The 18,281-nt window shown below is 35.4% G+C and overlaps 1 protein-coding gene across 1 annotated transcript; it reads right to left on the bottom strand.

Annotated features, from left to right (window-relative positions):
* Positions 1 to 7,061: 7,061 nt before the first annotated feature.
* On the bottom strand, positions 7,062 to 13,026 carry LOC149170909 (serine carboxypeptidase-like). Its single transcript, XM_089425771.1, has 9 exons — positions 12,979 to 13,026; positions 12,846 to 12,896; positions 9,923 to 10,039; positions 9,464 to 9,547; positions 9,206 to 9,265; positions 8,028 to 8,162; positions 7,628 to 7,886; positions 7,330 to 7,463; positions 7,062 to 7,243 (listed from the first exon to the last, which is right to left on the bottom strand). Exons 1-9 carry the CDS (start codon positions 13,024 to 13,026, stop codon positions 7,094 to 7,096), a joined length of 1,038 nt encoding a protein of 345 aa, XP_089281897.1. The 3' UTR covers positions 7,062 to 7,093.
* Positions 13,027 to 18,281: the final 5,255 nt, after the last annotated feature.

An 18,281-nucleotide genomic window follows, 5' to 3' on the forward strand; every position in this document is an offset into this window, starting at 1 on the left:
AGATCAGAGACGAGAGCAGACCCGCGACCAGGCCATGGACATGGAAGAGCGGCAGGGTAATGACTGTCGCGTCTGACGTGGAGAACTCGTAGGTTTCCTTGATGTGCAACGTGGAGGTCGCCAGGTTGAGCTGCGTCAAGGGCACCCCCTTAGGCCGGCTCGTCGTTCCCGACGTGTGCAGGAACAGCGCCATGTCATCATGAATATCACAACTCAGCTCGGCCTCGATGTCAGTCTGGCCTTTGCCGATCAGGCCGAGATCGAGATCGAACCCGGGCGACTCTGACACGAACTCCACGCTCCCAGTGCCCTCTGACAGAATACTAAACTGACACTTGGCCACAGGTAATGCGATCTTGGCAGCGGCCGTTTCAGCGGCTGTGTTTCCTTCGGCCGGCAACAACAGCAGCTTCGACTTGGAGTCGACCAAATAAAATTTGAATTCCTCGACAGTATACGTCGCGTTGAGCGGTGCCGCTACAAAGCTATGCTAGAAATAATTACATTGATTCGCTACAGTCTCACAGTCTCCACCTCTGTTGCTTCAGCACTTAGCCTCCCAGGAACCTCCACAACACGGATTCAGATTCACCACACCGCCACTGTGCTTTCCAGGGAGCTGGTTACCAATGCCACCTCCGCGCTGTATAATCGATGATGGACAAACTCAAAAACTAAAAACAAATACTTCTCAATTATTTCCCTCAGCCCAGGAAGGGCCAAGCCCAGGAGGGGCCAGGCCCTCACAGGCTCTGATACCAAGATAAAATAGCACACACTCAAATATATTCTATATTATTATAAATGAGGAAATTACACACATATTTATACAAGCAATAGTCTCAAGATAGGAATTCTATCTTAGACGTACAGTAGTGTGGTTGAGAGATTCTCTCAACCACACACTAAACTAGGAGAAACTATATTCCTATTGTGTAGGAACAAAGTCCTCAAATGGAGAATTACAACCATAGACAAGTAGGAATTAATTATTTCTAACTAACACATGAATGAATTCAAGTGGACCTTCATAGAAATAATGTCTAAACTTGAACAATATTCATAACACAAATTCTAGTTCAGGATTCAAAAAGATAATGTGTCAAATTTCCTTTGAAAAGCTTTCATTAAGGGACAGAAAAAATCGTCTACATAAGTAATTAGTAATATGTATGAGCTGGGTGATGATTTTTCTATTCGAGTAATAGGATATTTATATATGTATGAGCTAGGTGATGATTTTTCTATTTTAGTATTAGGATATTTATATATGTATGAGATAGGTGATGATTTTTCTATTCTGGAAAGTTACACCCTACTTTATCATGGAATAAATAAAACCAAAATAAAATAAAAATGATTTTAACTAGATACTAAGAGAAAATATTATGTGATAAATAATTAACCAAGAAACTAGACATTCAAACATCGAAGTAAGTAAGAACATTAATAGTTATGAAAAATCTAACCTTTCTTTTAACATTTTATAATACGCATCCCAAAAAAAATTGTTATGGGTTATTTTTAGAATCTAAACCCCTTGAAACAGCTGAGAAGATTTCGACCCATGTTTTATTTTGAAACGAATCGTATTACTTCTAATTGGTCCCTTGCCTTTGCTTTTCCAAAGTCTTCAACCATGGATAGTTGTTGCATGTGCAAATGGTCATGCTTTTTCCCAATAGCAACTTAATGTATTCCAGTTTCATAGTTTTTTAACTCAAATAATTAAGACTCTACATATAGGTTTTTCCTCAGGTTTGTAATATTTGATCAACAAAGGAGATCACTGTGCATGTGCACGGATAATCCATTTTGTGCAAAATGAAATCATTTGGAACACTCTCATGAAATCTACTCAAAACTATAGCCTGCAGGAAATTGAAACTATACGAATGTAGCGATTGTTATGACAGAACATAAATTAAATTGGTTTTAGATTAGAAAGGATTGGAGATTTGTGCGTAATATTTATTGGAGAAACAGTGAGACTTGTAAATGTGATAATACACCAAAAATGAAACTTGGACATCTTAACTTTCATCATATTGTTATGCAAATGCTAAGCCAAACTTCTATGGTAGCCCTTCCTTCTGCGTAGTCCACTAGCATGTCCAACAGATATAAAATCCTTTCACACTTGGGCTTCTCAGCATCTGGAAGTAATTCGATTAGAGAAAATACAACGTCTGCCTCGATTGCCAGCAATCTATTATTTTAGGATTTCTCACATATTGCTATGAGGACAAACAAGGCGGTCACGGTTTCCTGATGGCAAACTTCACCCGTTATGAGTTCTAAGAGCCCTTGGAAAATATCAATCCTTTCCCTGGCAACAAATTCCCAATCAGATATCCAAACAGAAACCTTCTGCATTAAAACTGCCGCGTGAAGACGAGCTTCAGTGGTTCCCTTCTGCAAGATCAAGGCCATTGACCTAATGAACGTTGTCTCTGTCAGTGATTTTGCAGTTTCGTGGGTTATAGGAATCAGATGCAATATACCCAACGCTTCTTCACAAGCCCCGAAATTTTCATTCTCGTTCTCTTCACAACAATAAGAATTGATCAGAGAGGCCAGAGCATGACTCGAACCAAATGCAGCGATGCACTGACGGTTTGCTAAACCCATAGATATTGAAAACCAAAAGCATACCTGCTTCTATCCATAAAAAATTTCGAGAATTTCATTCCAATGGATCAAGAATTTCATCTCTATCGATTCTTCTGCTCAACATAACAACAACAAAATAGAATCGCCGGGATAAACCATGCAAACACTCTCTTAAAAAACATAAATTAAATTCAAAACAGAGAAAAATACAACGAAAATAAAACACTTTAAAATCCAAAATGCATGGCCATGCAACAAAGAAAATAAACTTGAACAAGAAATAAGGCAAGCCAATGCAATGCAGAGTATTGAAGAAAATGATGAGATGAAAGTGAGAACGCCCTTTGTGAGATGCTTAATACTAATTAGTGCTTGCGAAAAGCCAGGGAAGAAGAACAGTGCTTGCCAAAGGCCAGGGAAGAAGAAGAAGAACAAAAACTAGCAGGGAAAAAGCAGTAAAAATATCTTCAAGAGTGACATAAAAGAATGGAAAAAAGTAGTAAGGCAACTCAATTGATATTTGGAAAAAGCAATCACACTTCAAATCAATGGTTGAAAGTGTCTCGCCTGATCAAACGAAGCAGGGTAAAAGTGTTGACAATTGTTGATGCACAAGAAAGTGTAAAAGTGTTGACAATTGTTGATGCATAGGAAAGGCCTATCGGCCTAATTATGCAGTGGAGTTGAAAAACATGTACGGTTAGCTTGACAATTTTTTGCGGAATAATCTTATATGTGTGGTAATTTTATATGGAGTCGAAAAATAGAAAAGAGAGCATTCAGTGATTTTCCATAACACAAATCTCATATGGGTTTAGGGATTCACAATGACAATTACACATGATATAGAAGCATTATTTCCAACACCCTTTGTTAGCACTTACATGGACAACATTGAAAACACATATTACAACAATAAAGATAATATCTATCTAGATGGTCTTCATCAACACTCACGTCCACTTTGGAATCTCTTTCACCACCACATCTTCGAGCTATCACTTGACCTCCATTTAAAAATGTAACTGCCTCTGACCATTGCTGATGAAATTTGCAAGATCAACAATATTGACACCTTGTCTAGTCGGGGCTTCCACCATAAGTGTTGTCAAGTAAAGAACCATCCTATGGACCAACCACCATTTATGGATATTTCGCTGAACCATCCTATGGACCAACCACCATCTTTCGGCTATTCGCTAGTTTCTAGTATGGAGGTTTCAATACTAAATGTGTTCAAAAGTTGATCAAACAACTTGACCTTACAAAGATCGATGTTTTAGACACCAAGGCTTCCAGTTTAAGAACAACCAACTCTTTTTTATAACCAGAATAGAAAACTACAGCAAGAACCACGATCATAACAATCAAATGACAATTAGACATATAAATTCCATGTTTTAGCTTTCTCCTTGAATTCCCAGATGCCCACAAGCATGAAATCAGGAAATGAGAATCGTACCTACTCATTTGCTGCTAACTTCCAAGCCTTTCCTTACCTGCACACACCGAGACGCTCCTTGAATGCCCAAATGGCACATGATAGATCTTGTCATTGTCATCTACTTCAAAGATCTGGATTTTCTCTAGCATAGATCCCTATAGGTGTACCTTTCATGCAGTTCTGCTTTCCTTTACACAGGCCCTCTATCCCATATTTTCCAAGCTCTGCCATGCTGAATTTAGTGAGCATGCAACAAGATGATGCAAAGATCTCATCCCTGCAGAGGAAAAAAAGGAGTTCCGCCTCCCCACAGCTACCAACAATGCACACAATGCAAGAAACCACAATGAGTTTGACGTCAAAGATAACATGGCTTTCAATGTAACTCGTTTCATACCAAATCCCGCAGACAGAAGTTTTCACGAAATGGAGTTTCACATTGAAATGCTCCTCTTCAGACCGTAAATAGTTAACGCACCCCAGTACCATTGCTTCTGTCAATCTATTTACAACAGAAACTAGATATTTTTTTTCTTCTGTTATATATTATGTAGATCCACTGCAAGATCTGTCCGCATTAACCACATGCATTGCTTGTTGCATACAAATGTACAAACAAAACACAAGTTCACACCTTTACTAGCGGCTCCAGCACATCCAAATAATAGGAGAAGTCGCCATTCTTATTTTGCATGATCTGACAATTCGAAAATGAATACTGACAAGCTCTGTGCCATTTCCTTTGTCTCTTACACACGCTATACTTAAATATTTTCTTTTGGACTCTAAATCTACACACTACTACATGTAGGGGGGTTTTAAGACAATATTTAAGACAATATTTGAGTCAATTGTCTTAACTTAAGACAAAAAGAAACTCAAATATTGTCTTAAATATTGTCTCTAAGCGGGTGTCTCAAAATATAATGTCTCAAAAATTTGTCTCTATAAAGACAATATAGAACACATATTATTATTGTCTCTATAAAGACAATTTGATTTGTCTCTCTAGAGACAATTTCATTTGTGTCTCTTTAGAGACAATTACATTTTTGTCTTTTTAGAGACAATTCCATAATTCAAACTATGTCTCTCTAGAGACAATATAAAAAATTATTTAAAAAAAATAAATTTCCATAATTCAAACTATTGTCTCTCTAGAGACAATATAAAAAATTATTAAAAAAAAATAAATGTCCATAATTCAAACTATTGTCTCTCTAGAGACAATATAAAAAATCATTAAAAAAAATAAATGTCCATAATTCAAACTATTGAGTTAAAGATGTTTCAAACGCATGAATATATGAAAGCAAATTCAAACCGAGAAAAAATTTAATTGAATGACATGGGAGAAGATCAGTTATTTCCCATGGCACTTACTTTTGCTCTTGCTAGGGCGATTTTTAGGACACTATATAACGCATGGACAATTGCCAACATAAAGAAGAAGTAGTTGAGTTGGTTCATGCTAGTGAGGGAGACCAGAGGATACTTACCCTTGAATCAAGAGGGAATGAATAATTATCAAACTATCATAAATATCTTGAATAATATCAAATGGACTAACACAATCTAAGTAACATCTAATAGCATTGGGAAATTCGAATATGCAACATAGAGTTTGGTTTCCACCTCAGAACAATGATCGATAGCAGGAGCCATTGATTATTCCTTTTGACATGGAAGCATACTATAAGCCATTCCTTTCGGTATACAAATCTTAGAAATGGGCTTCTCTCCAGTGGTCAGTAGAAACGAGATGAATCCCATAAGCATCAGTTCTGCAATCCAAAAAATACCATTTAAAATGTATTATGTCAGCCGATGTCATGTGATGCAATCTCATTCTGAAATTCTGAGAGATTCTAAAAGATAGACTTGCTACAACGATCCGAATACTTCTTATGAACAACTCTTAGCTTATTTCCTCCCGTATTTAGGTGAAAATCAACCATGAAATATGCACATTCCCTGGAACAATGCACATAAATGTTATTACCTCAATGTACAGAGTTAAAAAAATGTGCGTACGCCTCCAAACGCTTAGTATGCGCATTAGTATTAGATAAAGATTCAATTCAGATAGGGTGTTAGTAGCTGAGTTCCAACATATAGTTGATCAAGACACAATGTTCTGGCCGTAGCTGATCAACAATGCCTGCCTGTAATTGATGAAGAAATCTAAAATGTCTAGGAGTAGGATTTCTTTAGAAGGGTAAAATCAGTAAAAGCATGATGCTTCAAAAATTTTAAGGCTTACTTCAGGTCTGCTTCAGAGTAGCCTGTATGAAGGGTAAGTGTTTTGTTCCAACATGGATCCTTCCTCAAAGTGCATCGAGCAGTGTAGACAGCAGCAGCAGCAAGCATTGATGGACTGTAGATAGTCCATGCGCTTTATGGACATATCTTGCCATGCCAAGCACTTAATGTCCAAGAGGCTTATAAAGGGATAAGAGGCAAAAAGAGGAAACAAGCATATTCAACAATAAAATAATAGAACGAACGAGAAGTGAAACACAGCCAAACCACATAGCCTCCAATTCAAATATAAGTAGACAATACTGGCATCCATTGTATGATTGCAAACAACATAAATGTTTTCATGTCATTGTCAATAAAATTGAATGTAGGCTAAGAGAATCATGCTTTGAATTCCCCGAGACTCTTACCAAATATTTTTGTTGAATTTACAATTTATTTCATCCAATTTACAATTTCTTTCATCCATTAGGACATTAGAACACGCTGGAATAAGAACATAGGACATACTATTCATGTTCTTGATTATAACTTTAACACCATGTATAATCATAATTTCACAAGGCTTGGTAAGCAATAAGAAGCTCTATTTCTATACATTTAAAAAGTGGCCATCAAAAGATTTGACACAAGTTAGCAAGACTCATGGTCCCAATGCACAATTATTTTGCCAAATCAAAAAATACACATCTTTGGGGATGCACACTACTGCAAATCTAGAAATATTTCCATTAATCTAGGTGAAGAGAGCAATTCTCCTAGTTAAGAAGATAATTAACTCTCGAAATTCTTCTCTGGCATCTCCGTCAGTGTCTTTAAAATTTGATAATTGTCGTCAGTAATACTTCCTTGTGTCCAGCGTTTTAACATCTCCAAGGCTGCTTTTGGCTGATCCATTGGGACCATATGACCTGCATCATGAACCTGGTGCAGCAAAATAGAAGATTCAGTAAGGAAGAAATTATCTACTCGTACAACGAAATCAAAGATGATCATCGAGTGCCTTTTACCTTGAGAAAACTGAGTGGTCCATAACTAGTTATTAAACCTGCTTCCTTATCGTCTACAAGGAAGGATTTTGTAGGTGCCTTCTTGAAATTCTCACTTCCAGACCAATCCATGGAATTCACCCATCTTGAATTACCTGAAAGACACATAATTTGAACAATTAACTTTTCAATTTTGAAGATTAGACTGACAAGCCTGAAAAACACAACTGCAAATAAGTTAATAACAGACTTAACACCTAAATCATAAAGTCATTGTCCAAAACAAAAAGAATATGTTATATGTATACAGTATCATTACCTAACCAATTGCAAATGAGATCATATTCTCCTGCATAAACTAGCAACTTAACACCATCCTCCAAGAGTGTTGGAATGCCAACTTCCATATTCCGCATCCAGTCAGTAAGCATAGCTTCATAAACCAAGGGGCTACAAGAGACAAATTTTCGGCTGCCAACCCCCAGGGCATCCCTAACGGAACCCTGGTTTAAGTAATTCTCCATATTTGAAAAATCATAGCACATGCCACCATTGCACTCCTTCCGAACATCATAGTACTGCAAAATATAAAACAAAATAATGAAAACTAATATCGTAAGATATATAAAACAACGATGACAAACTACATTTTAAGATACAAAATGCTGATAAAATAAACATAATGTCTGGCTGTCCAGTATTTAGAATTTAAGTCTTACATTGATATTCCCAGCTAATGCCATAATGGAATTGAAAATTGAGGTGCACACCAAGTATGATGCAAAGCATGTGACAGTCCCTTCAGTACCTGGCAAGTTATCACACCGGCTATAATCAGAACCTACATTAAGAACCTTCGATAAAGGATCCAACATAACATCAGCCGTAACTAGTTACTTAAAACACTTCACAAATGGTAACTAAGGATCATAAAGCAAACAACATTTAGCCATCAAGCTTCTCGCAATTTAAAACATAGTAACAAGATTTCAATATGAACACATACAAATCTAGCTCAGCAAACAAGGTATACATCTCATAAATATGAAAATATGCATTTTGTTCCAAATTTTAATAGGATTTCAGCCCCATGAAAAAATATTCCTTGAAATTTGATGACTAGTTTATATTTATAGGTGTCTATTTCTGAGATTTTTGGGCTGTTTTTTATGGATTAAAGGTCTACAAGTATCAAATACATGAGATATATTATCAAAAATGATAAAAAGTGGACCATACTGCAAAATGTTTGTAAAAACACACAATAAATAAGAATGAACAAACTAGAGGAGGGAAAAGCATCACCTATGCACAATATTTTGAGATCCAGATAAGCCTTCACTACTGTTATGGAAAACGCTTGCACAAACAACTTAAAAAATACATTGAATATTTCAAAAACCACATCAATAAACAAGCCTTCCATAGCAGATAAGCGTTCAAAACCCTTAACACAAATTTTATGGATTGTACTTGCTCATTATGTACTGAAGCAAACACAGTTCAACCAAGAAGAATGCTAGATTTTCCATCTGAATAATAGATAGTACGACTTGTCAGTACAGCAGGGTATTATTAGGAATACAATAAAGAAAAGTAATTTAAAACATGAATGCTAGATTTTATGAGGCATTTTCGAAAGTAGATTTGATCAATGCCACACAGGCTGCTTTCAACAATATAAAAAGTGGTGTCATTCAAAACTTTACCACTTTGGTGGAATCAGCTGCCTTTAGAAACCTGAGGAGGAATACATATGGCTGAGTGGGAACTGTAAGCTTGAAGTTCAATTGCTTTAAACTCATGCGAAGAGTTATTATCAATTGATCAGTCAATCTAAATGTTTGGAGACTATGTTGCAATCAATGACAAAGAATTATCAGTTAGAGCTAATTACCATGGCCACTATTTGTTCTGACGTGCATTCATTTGGGAAGATGCAGATGAAGTCATTGACCTGTAGCCAAGTATAAACCAGCTCTTATCAATATTGTGTTACCTATTATAATATAATTTTTGTGTTGATTCCAGCATAAAGCGTAATCTTCTGTAGGAGTAGATATTGCTGGTGTATGTACTTTTATACAGCCAACAAAGTGTTCTTTTAATTAGATATATACACATCCTTTCAACAGATGTCAACAAGTCATCCTACCTGTGGAGGATAGACTTCTTCATATTTGCTAGCTATAAACATTGCAGCGATAGCAAGTAACGACAAATTCTTCCTTGCAATACTCTGAATAGAAAGGTATCTGTCAATGATGTTCACAGTGAGATACAACGTCTCTGGAATTAATTCCAATTCCAAATGCACGTGAAAATTTTAAGATTTTGATGTTAGGCTTAAGAGATAGACCATATAAATCTCTTTTAGATCTAAGTTTGACAGCAAATGGAAGTTGGAACTAGCATAGGAACAAAGTTGTACCTCCACCAACCAATCAATCACGACTGCCCTCATCTTTGCATTGATTTTAACCTGGTTTCTCATATAATCTGGAGGTACACAACTCACGTCTTGGGCATACATGAATGCCAAATTTTAGTTAAGGAAAATAAAACTTTACCTTCACCCTAACAAGAAACTGCAACCATTGACAGAGAAACATACCTCAATTTTCCTGTAGAATTTGTATATATCTTCAACGTATTCAACAACTGCCAATTGGTTTTCAATGTTTCCATCATCAATGCTAGGAAGCACCTGATGGGAATCCCTAAATGCATCCTGAAATACATTCATCAAGATTATTAATCATTTTCAGCTGACTTACATCATAAATAAACACAACACTAACTTGAGGCTATCAAGATAACTAATCATTTTCATCCAACTTACAACATGACTAAAGACAAAGCTATCTTAAGGTTATAAAACTTGCTAGTAATTTGGAGTGGACATGGATACTCTTTGGTTTGTGTATATTTGTTGAACAAGAACAAGAAAAGTATAGGAGAGTGACACAGACCTCACTTTGAGATGTTAGCATTGCAATCTTTGGTTTGTGTATATTTGTTTAACAAGAACAAGAAAAGTATAAGAGAGTGACACAGACCTCACTTTGAGATGTTAGCATTGTAGTCAATGATGGTGCAGTGTGTTTCCTGGCTTTCAGTTGGCTAGGTCTTTCTAATCCCCCTTCTTGTGCACTTGAGTCAATGTTATCACTAATACAAATGGCAGCGTCATTGCTGGTGGTGCAACTGTCATCATTGGGTAAGTTGGCAAGGCATAAAAAATCAACATAGCCATGACATGGATGTGAATACTTCTCATGGACATATCTCAGCTCATTTCTTCCTACACTTAAGTGGAAGTCAACCATGAAGTTTGCACATTCCCTGGAACAAGTAAATCAAATGTTATTCCTTAACAATGCACAGGGTTAACTAAATGTGCACACACCCCAGACAGTTTGATGTGCACATTTGTCAATCTTTCCCATATGTAGAATTATATACAATTTCAGACAGGTTGCCAGTAAATTAGTGTTGTAGCAGGTCCACTAGGTTTTGGATATATAATCTACAGATTGCGTAATTCATGGAAATTCCTAAGATATTTAGGAGTAAGTATCCTTTGGAAGGTTAAACTCATTAAAAGCATGGTGCCTTGAGAACTAGAAGACTTGAGATCTTCTTTTGAGTAGCCCGTGTGATAAAGCTGTGGTAGCTGAATAGATGCGATGGATCTAGATTGGGGCACTCTACATATTTTAACCCCTTCTCTATTGACATTACAAGTTTATACTTGTGTGATTTTCCTCACCCGTCCAGTGTTATTGGCCACAATATTCTTGGCATGATTTATGTCTTCCTTTGAGTGCTACAGGTCCAGAATAGTGGAAATTGAGGCACCTCTTAACCAATATTATAGGCTTGTATCTTTTGAGACCTAATTATTCAACACCAGAAACTATTCCATAGTAAACCTGCTTTCACAATCCTCGATCCATAATTGGTGTGATTTACACATGAATTGGAGTTTAGCTACAATGTGCTCAAAGCAGTTTCTTTTTGGCATCATATTTATCCAGATTCTAATCTATCACCAGGAAATTCGTCCAAATTGTTGACTATCACCCAAAGAATCAGCGATGTGAATCAAAACAATCAGGAGATTGTCGTGGAGTTAGCTTCCTCAATAGTAATAGAACCATAATCTTTTCTTCATGAAAGGTGTGCGTAAGCTTCCGCAAATAATAATGCAACGACTATGAATGCAAGAATGCTCGCATTCAGGGTTCAAAATCTAAAGCTAGATAAGGTTGCATATTAACATGAACAATAGCAGGTAAAGGATATGCCATTGGTTTTTCAGAACCTGTATCAACAATACTAAACAAATTTCGTTCTTTGAAAGCCATGGGCTACAAATACTGTTCCATTGTAAGGATATCAACACCCACAGCACATGTGTCGTTCATTGTTTGCTTGATCTCTTTATCAGATTCTTCAAGACCCAACATTATGGAAGATTTGGTCACCATTTCTCGCTTGAATCTCTTCACATGCTTCAATATAAGTAAGCTCTGGTCAAACCCTCATCAACATATCTACATTGATGAATTTGAGCAACAATGGCCCTCCAACCTTACGGTTGTCAACATCTTGATGTCGGATTAGCTAAACACTTGCACACCTTTTATGATCACGATGAATAAGTTGAGCTATTTCTGGTTGACCACATGGATTTACAACTTCCTATCCTCCTTGAGTTGTAACAGCTGTATGTTGAAACCACAAGCTGTTAGCGGAGGGGAGTACTGGCTGTAAGTGGTTTTTATGAAGGGGCCTCTGCTGTTTACCATGTGTTGTTTACTAAATACTAATCAGTACAGATAGGTGTCCATGAGGTATGTATAATAATTTTCTTTTAAAGGATCCATCATAAGATGTGGTAGGGTTGAATTTATGGGTTTATATTTTAAGAAATACCCTAGTATTTAGAAACCTTAATCTTAAGTATTTGTTCCCTATGACTTGATTTCTAGGGCATGTGATAAAGTCTAGAATCACATAAAGTGAAAAGAGTATGATCTAAGGTTTGAATTTAAGAAACCCTAAAAAGGCCTCTTGATTACATAAAAACCCTAGAAAAGTAACTTGACATCATGTTTTGGAATAATATATTGCTTGGGTTACTTGTTAAAATAGTATTGTATTTCCAAGAAGCAAAAAACGGATGGGGTGATCCATTTGAAGGCATGATGTAGCTCTTCGTAACACCTCATAAATCATGGAGTCGTTGTGCAAAAACTTTATTAAATATATGCCCTAGATTTCTCAACAAATAACATAATCAAACTCACACAAATAAATGGTTGAATCTTACATTTTGCATAACATTAGATGTATATGGGGGAATTAATCATCCCTGCATGCCAACATTGGTTGTATTGAGGGGCATAAATGAATCCTGCATGCCAACAAAATGCACGCTTAGTAAAAACACAAATATTAATAAATATATATAGTGAAATAAGTTAACTAAATGCACAAAAATATTGATCAAGTTTTACCACTATCATTACCTTAGATGTATTATAAGGTGTTATAGGGGTTGGAATGACTTTAGCGATTGCCTACATTCCAAAAACATAAATTAGATAATACAATCAGGAATATAAGATAATTGAACATATAAAAGACAATATTCAAGCTTACCTCATGCATCATCATAGCAGCGTCCTGCCCTCGTGCATTTGTTAACATTTCCGTAAAAGTAGTGAATATCATTGAATCCCCCATAGTAGCATCAGTAACACCCATGGGTACATTCTTAATAAAACACATAATAACATAAAAATAAGAATGGGGGATTCAATGATATTCACTACTTTTATGGAAATATCATTAGAATATTTCCATAAAAGTAGTGAATATCATTGAATCCCCCATTCTTATTTTTATGTTATTATGTGTTTTCTTAATAACACATAATAACATAAAAACATAGATCTGTCATAATCTACACATAAACACAGATCTGTGTTTATGTGTTATTAATGGCCAATCCTATTAAAATTTAATTTTTAATTTTCGTCTACCAAAATGTGTTAGTTCATGTACTTCTCTATTTCTGATATTTGGGTATGCACATAGGGAGTTTCCTTTTGTTCCACTCTTAACTTAGAAATTACCCCAAGGGGGTCATAGGACCAAGTAAAACTAAGAGGGGAATTCATTTGTTTCAGCAGGAGGTTTGCTTCCTCTCCTATTGCTCTATTATTGCAGATGAAAGGTCCTATCTGTGTCTTGAATCTTGTGCCTATTAGGTCCAATGAGAATATTTTCCTTGTAGTTGATTAGGTAAATAATTCACTCAAACAAAATCCATTTCGTGGCAGCCAAGAAGAAGTCTTAGTTTCGAATTAAGACACAGGTAAAAATAAGAAAACCTTAATCAAAAAACCAATAAGAAAATAGAATCAGTAACACCAAATATATATGTCTTTCAAGTAAAACCTTAAACATTAAAATTACTTGATGTTCATTACAATTAAAAACTGAATACTTAACTTGTAAAGAAAAATTATATTGCAGTGAATCCTTATAACCATCTTAAAGTAAACATAGTGATCGAAAAATGTCATCCTCACAAGTAAAACATTAAACATTCAAATTACTTAATGTTCATTACAATTAAAAACTCATATATCTAACTTGTAAAGAAAAATTATATTGTAGTGAATCATTAAAACTATCTTAAAGTATACATAGTGATCATAAAATGTCATTCTCGGATGAAATCTCCTCATCTGATGGCATATATACCCCATCATTAATAGACCCTAAATCCACAAATAAATTAATACCATCATTTTCATAGTCTTCATCACCTTCAACTACAGGTAAATTAAAATCAATGAATTCATCATCTTCATGGATTTGATGCCCATGTGGTTGCTCATGTCCTTCAAAAACTTCAATAAACTCATCTTGGTCTTCATCTTGGTGATATGCATCATTGACAATAAATTCTTCATCATCTCCATCTTGGCCATCTATGTCTTCAGGGGGAACTTCTGCATCTTCAAGTAAATCATGGTCCTCTACATCTTGAACAAATGTTACTCTTTGTCCTCTTGGATCATAATCAATCACAAATGACCAACCAGGTTGTTCTAAATTTGGAATGAGAAAATTTTGGTCACATTGACTTGGAAACACATAAGGTTCAGAAGTGGCTTCAAACATAGATGTATTGATCATGTGGAATCCATTATCATGGAGCAAGATAGTTTTTTCTTCTCCCACTTCAATAAGCTTGTACCATTCAACACGAAAAATAACCTTCTTGAAAGACATAAAATCAAGCTCAATAATGTCCTCCAACACTCCATAGTAGCGAAGTATTCTTGTGATTGGTTGTCTATCATTTGCACGTGAACGACATTCCACCTCAAATGATGCTGAAACTCCACAATCATAAGTTTGTCTCTTTTCATCAACTTTTCTGATGCGAAAATGATGACCAAAATTCCACATTCCTTTGTAATATCTTACCTAAATTCATACAAATATCAACTAATTAGATTCAAGGATATGAAATCTAACAAAAAAATTATTAAATATATGCAATATATTAATATATATCACCTCCCCATTTATGGATCCTTTAATGAAATTCAATTGTTCTTGTGTTACTCTATTATTCCCTTTTGTTGCCTCATGTTCAATATTGGCCTTTAGCCAATTCCACGAGCATCTCTCTGGCCACTTTCTTTTATGGCTTGCAGGCAATGCTCGAGTAGTGTTTTGACCATGTCTATTATATATATTGGCCCATGCATTTTCATCTTCTAATTTCTTTTTTTCAGCGTACTTCTCCATCCATTCCAACATAAAGTCAGAATTGTATGCAACATACAAATGTAATGCCTCCCACTCCTTCGCATCTACAATGAAAAAAATTTTCATTCAATGAATTAATAATTATTTAAAGCCATGTAATATAAAACTTAAGATACAAATAACTCCTAACATTTTTTTATACCTTTTATCCTATTTGAAGTCCCTTCTCCCTCTAATTTTTCTCCTTCAAATGATTGAGATTGGTTATAATTCCATAATCGCGGAGCTTCAAGATGCAATTGAGGTAAGTACTCACTCAAATGAACCATGGCCTGGAAAACCATGTACCCCTCAACTATGGACCCTTCTGGTCGAGCCTTTTGCCTCACAAATTGTTTCAAGACCTTCATATATCTCTCCACGAGCCACATTGTTTGAATATGAATAGGACCACACTGTTCAATCTCTTCTACTAGGTGTACAAGGTAGTGCTCTTGAGAATTAAAGAAGCTTGGAGGGAAGCACATTTGAATATCACACATCAAAAGTGAAACATTCCTCTTCCAATACTTCAAGTCATCCTGATGTATCTCTTTAGATGAGACCCACCTACAAGTATTACAATAAAGACTTGTTATTTCTTGTAAACCAAAAGTAGAAACTCATATAAAGGCATAATCAATGTTGCACTTCAAATGATAAGAGTAATGGAAGAGTATGCATGATGGATTGAAAAATACCTCAGATATTTACATAATTTGTAAATAGTCAAAGTGACAGTGTGGTCAAAAGTACTTGGTATTGTTGCAGGCAACACATACTGCATGACCATTAACAAATAACCATGTTCAAATATGCATGAACTAATTTCATCACTATACTAGCATGTCTATTAACAAATAACCATGTTCAAATATGCATGAACTGATATTATCACTAGGATATACAATTTTATAATTAAGTTTCCAACAAATATAACATGTGACAACGTTACCTTTATCCAATTGTGCCAATCATGTGTTTTTAGGCTGAGAACTCTGATCCATCTCTTGTGAATAAGTTTTTTAATGTCGCACCAAAGCCAGAAGGAAATCTTATGCTTTTCATAGTAGAAATTATGTTTTCTTTCTCATTTGATGTAAATGTCCATGGAGCATGAACATATGAGTTGTCTTCGTGCAACCACATGTTCGGCATGATATTGGCAACTCGAAGGTCCTTTCTTAACTTTATTTGTGCTTCAATGTTATTTCCATTTAGATGTTTCCACAAGCACTCTGCCACATTTTCCCGATGTGCATAGTATCAAATAGGTGGGCTATTGGCAAGCTCTCATAATATTCTAATTTGTAGAAAATAGAGAGTCTTTTCATTCCTAGGGGAAAGCCTGTCCCTTCTTTTTTGTCATACATCGCTTTCCACCTAGCAGGGTTCATCTTTATTGGCTTCCTCATTTCCACTTCCTTTCCATTGAACATATGTTTATCACGCACTTAATAGCGATGATTTTGTGGTAAGAATTGTCGATACTCATCATAGACAGTTTTATTGAGATCCCTTGACTGCCTATGCAACAATTTTGGCCCACATGATGGACATCCATGTTTCCCCTTTGTTTGTAGTCCTAAAATAGGATTGGAACCCATATTTAGTAAATGCTAAAATGAACATAATAATTATAAATGTAATTTATATTATATTACCACAACAAATAGAGAGCCTCGGGGCATCATGAATTGTCCAGATAAGAATCACATGAAATAGGAAGTTTCTATCATTGATAGGTCTTGATACATCAAACATATTTACACCATCCCATAATTCACAAAGCTCATCAATGAGGGGCTCCATGTATACATCCATATCCTTTACCTGATATTTCCCTAAGTGAACAAAGAGTTATTTATTAGGATTAACTGAATTGAAATATTTTTATATAATCTTCAAGAAAACATTGCATTCACATGTTCTAGTACCTGGTATGATAAGAGTTAACATTGCATGTTCCTTTTTCATTGCCATCCAAGTGGGGAGATTGTTGTTTATAATTAACACTGTCCAAACAGAATATGTTGTTCTAAGATCTCCAAAAGGATTTACGCCATCCATTGCTAGAGAAATTCTTGCATTCCTTGGCTCATTTTTGAAATGTGGCCATTTTACCTCAATATCTTTCCAACATTTACTATCCGCAACCATATGCATGACACCATCTTGGCTCCTCCCTTGTGCATGATGATCCATATATTTTGCCAACTCCTTGCATTTGAACATTCTCTCAAACCTTGGCTTTAGTGGAATGTGTCGTAATACTTTATAAGGAACCTTCTTGGATAATTGATCTTGACGATACCTATTTGTGTGACACTTTGGGCATTGTTGTAAATTTGCATTATTTCCATAGTACAATATATGGTCATTTGGACATGCATCATATGTCTTTACTCCATTCCAATGTCTTTCATTATTGAAGATACTTCTCTATGAGAATGAGGCAACTTATTGTCCTTTGGAAGTATTTTGTTTGCCAAAAGTCTGCATAGTGCAACAAATGATTTTTATAAGTATACACAATATTCAAAACTTTTAAGACATCTAGAGAATTAATTTATAGGAATATCAATCCAACCTTAATATATCAGTAAAGCATGTGTTTTTCAGTCCATGTGTAACCTTCAAGTTCAACAACAACATAAGTGTCGCCAATATAGAAGATTCATCATTTGCATAAAGAGGTGTCCTAGCCAAATGAGCTAGGGGTGAATCAACAACTTCTTCAAAAGATGTGTAGAAGTCTTGGATAAATTCATTGACACCAGCCTCATTTATCTGCGAAGTGGCTTCTTCCATAAATGTGTCTTGTCCTTCATCTTGAGAGTCGCTATTATCAATATCATCCATTGGTTCTTCACGAATATTGGGAACTAGAAGCGGCTTTTCATAAATAAAAAAATCAAATGAAATGATCAATAATAATGTATTAAATAATGTGCATATTTATTTATTATAAGAATAACAATTTGTTACTTATAATGTACCTCTTCTATATAAACTCCATGTTCCAATCTATGGATACCAACAAGCCTTCGCTTCTTTAGTTTCCTATTTTGGCACATTTTGCAACTGCAATATATCATTTCATTGAAGTATTCATCTGTACCTGGAGTAGGTCT

The sequence above is a fragment of the Pinus tabuliformis genome, chromosome 4_2, assembly GCF_031772625.1.
Source record: "Pinus tabuliformis cultivar Carrire ecotype Pingquan chromosome 4_2, CPIR1, whole genome shotgun sequence".
NCBI lineage: Eukaryota > Viridiplantae > Streptophyta > Pinopsida > Pinales > Pinaceae > Pinus > Pinus tabuliformis.

What these genes read in the sequence shown, in the direction of transcription:
- LOC149170909 (XM_089425771.1), bottom strand. Translation starts at nt 13,026, where the DNA reads ATGTTAACAAATGCACGAGGGCAGGACGCTGCTATGATGATGCATGAG. An exon ending in CTGCTATGATGATGCATGAG is followed by an intron (nt 12,897 to 12,978) that starts GTAAGCTTGAAT and finishes TTTGGAATGTAG; the next exon opens with GCAATCGCTAAAGTCATTCC. An exon ending in CAGAACAAATAGTGGCCATG is followed by an intron (nt 8,163 to 9,205) that starts GTAATTAGCTCT and finishes CCTTTATCGAAG; the next exon opens with GTTCTTAATGTAGGTTCTGA.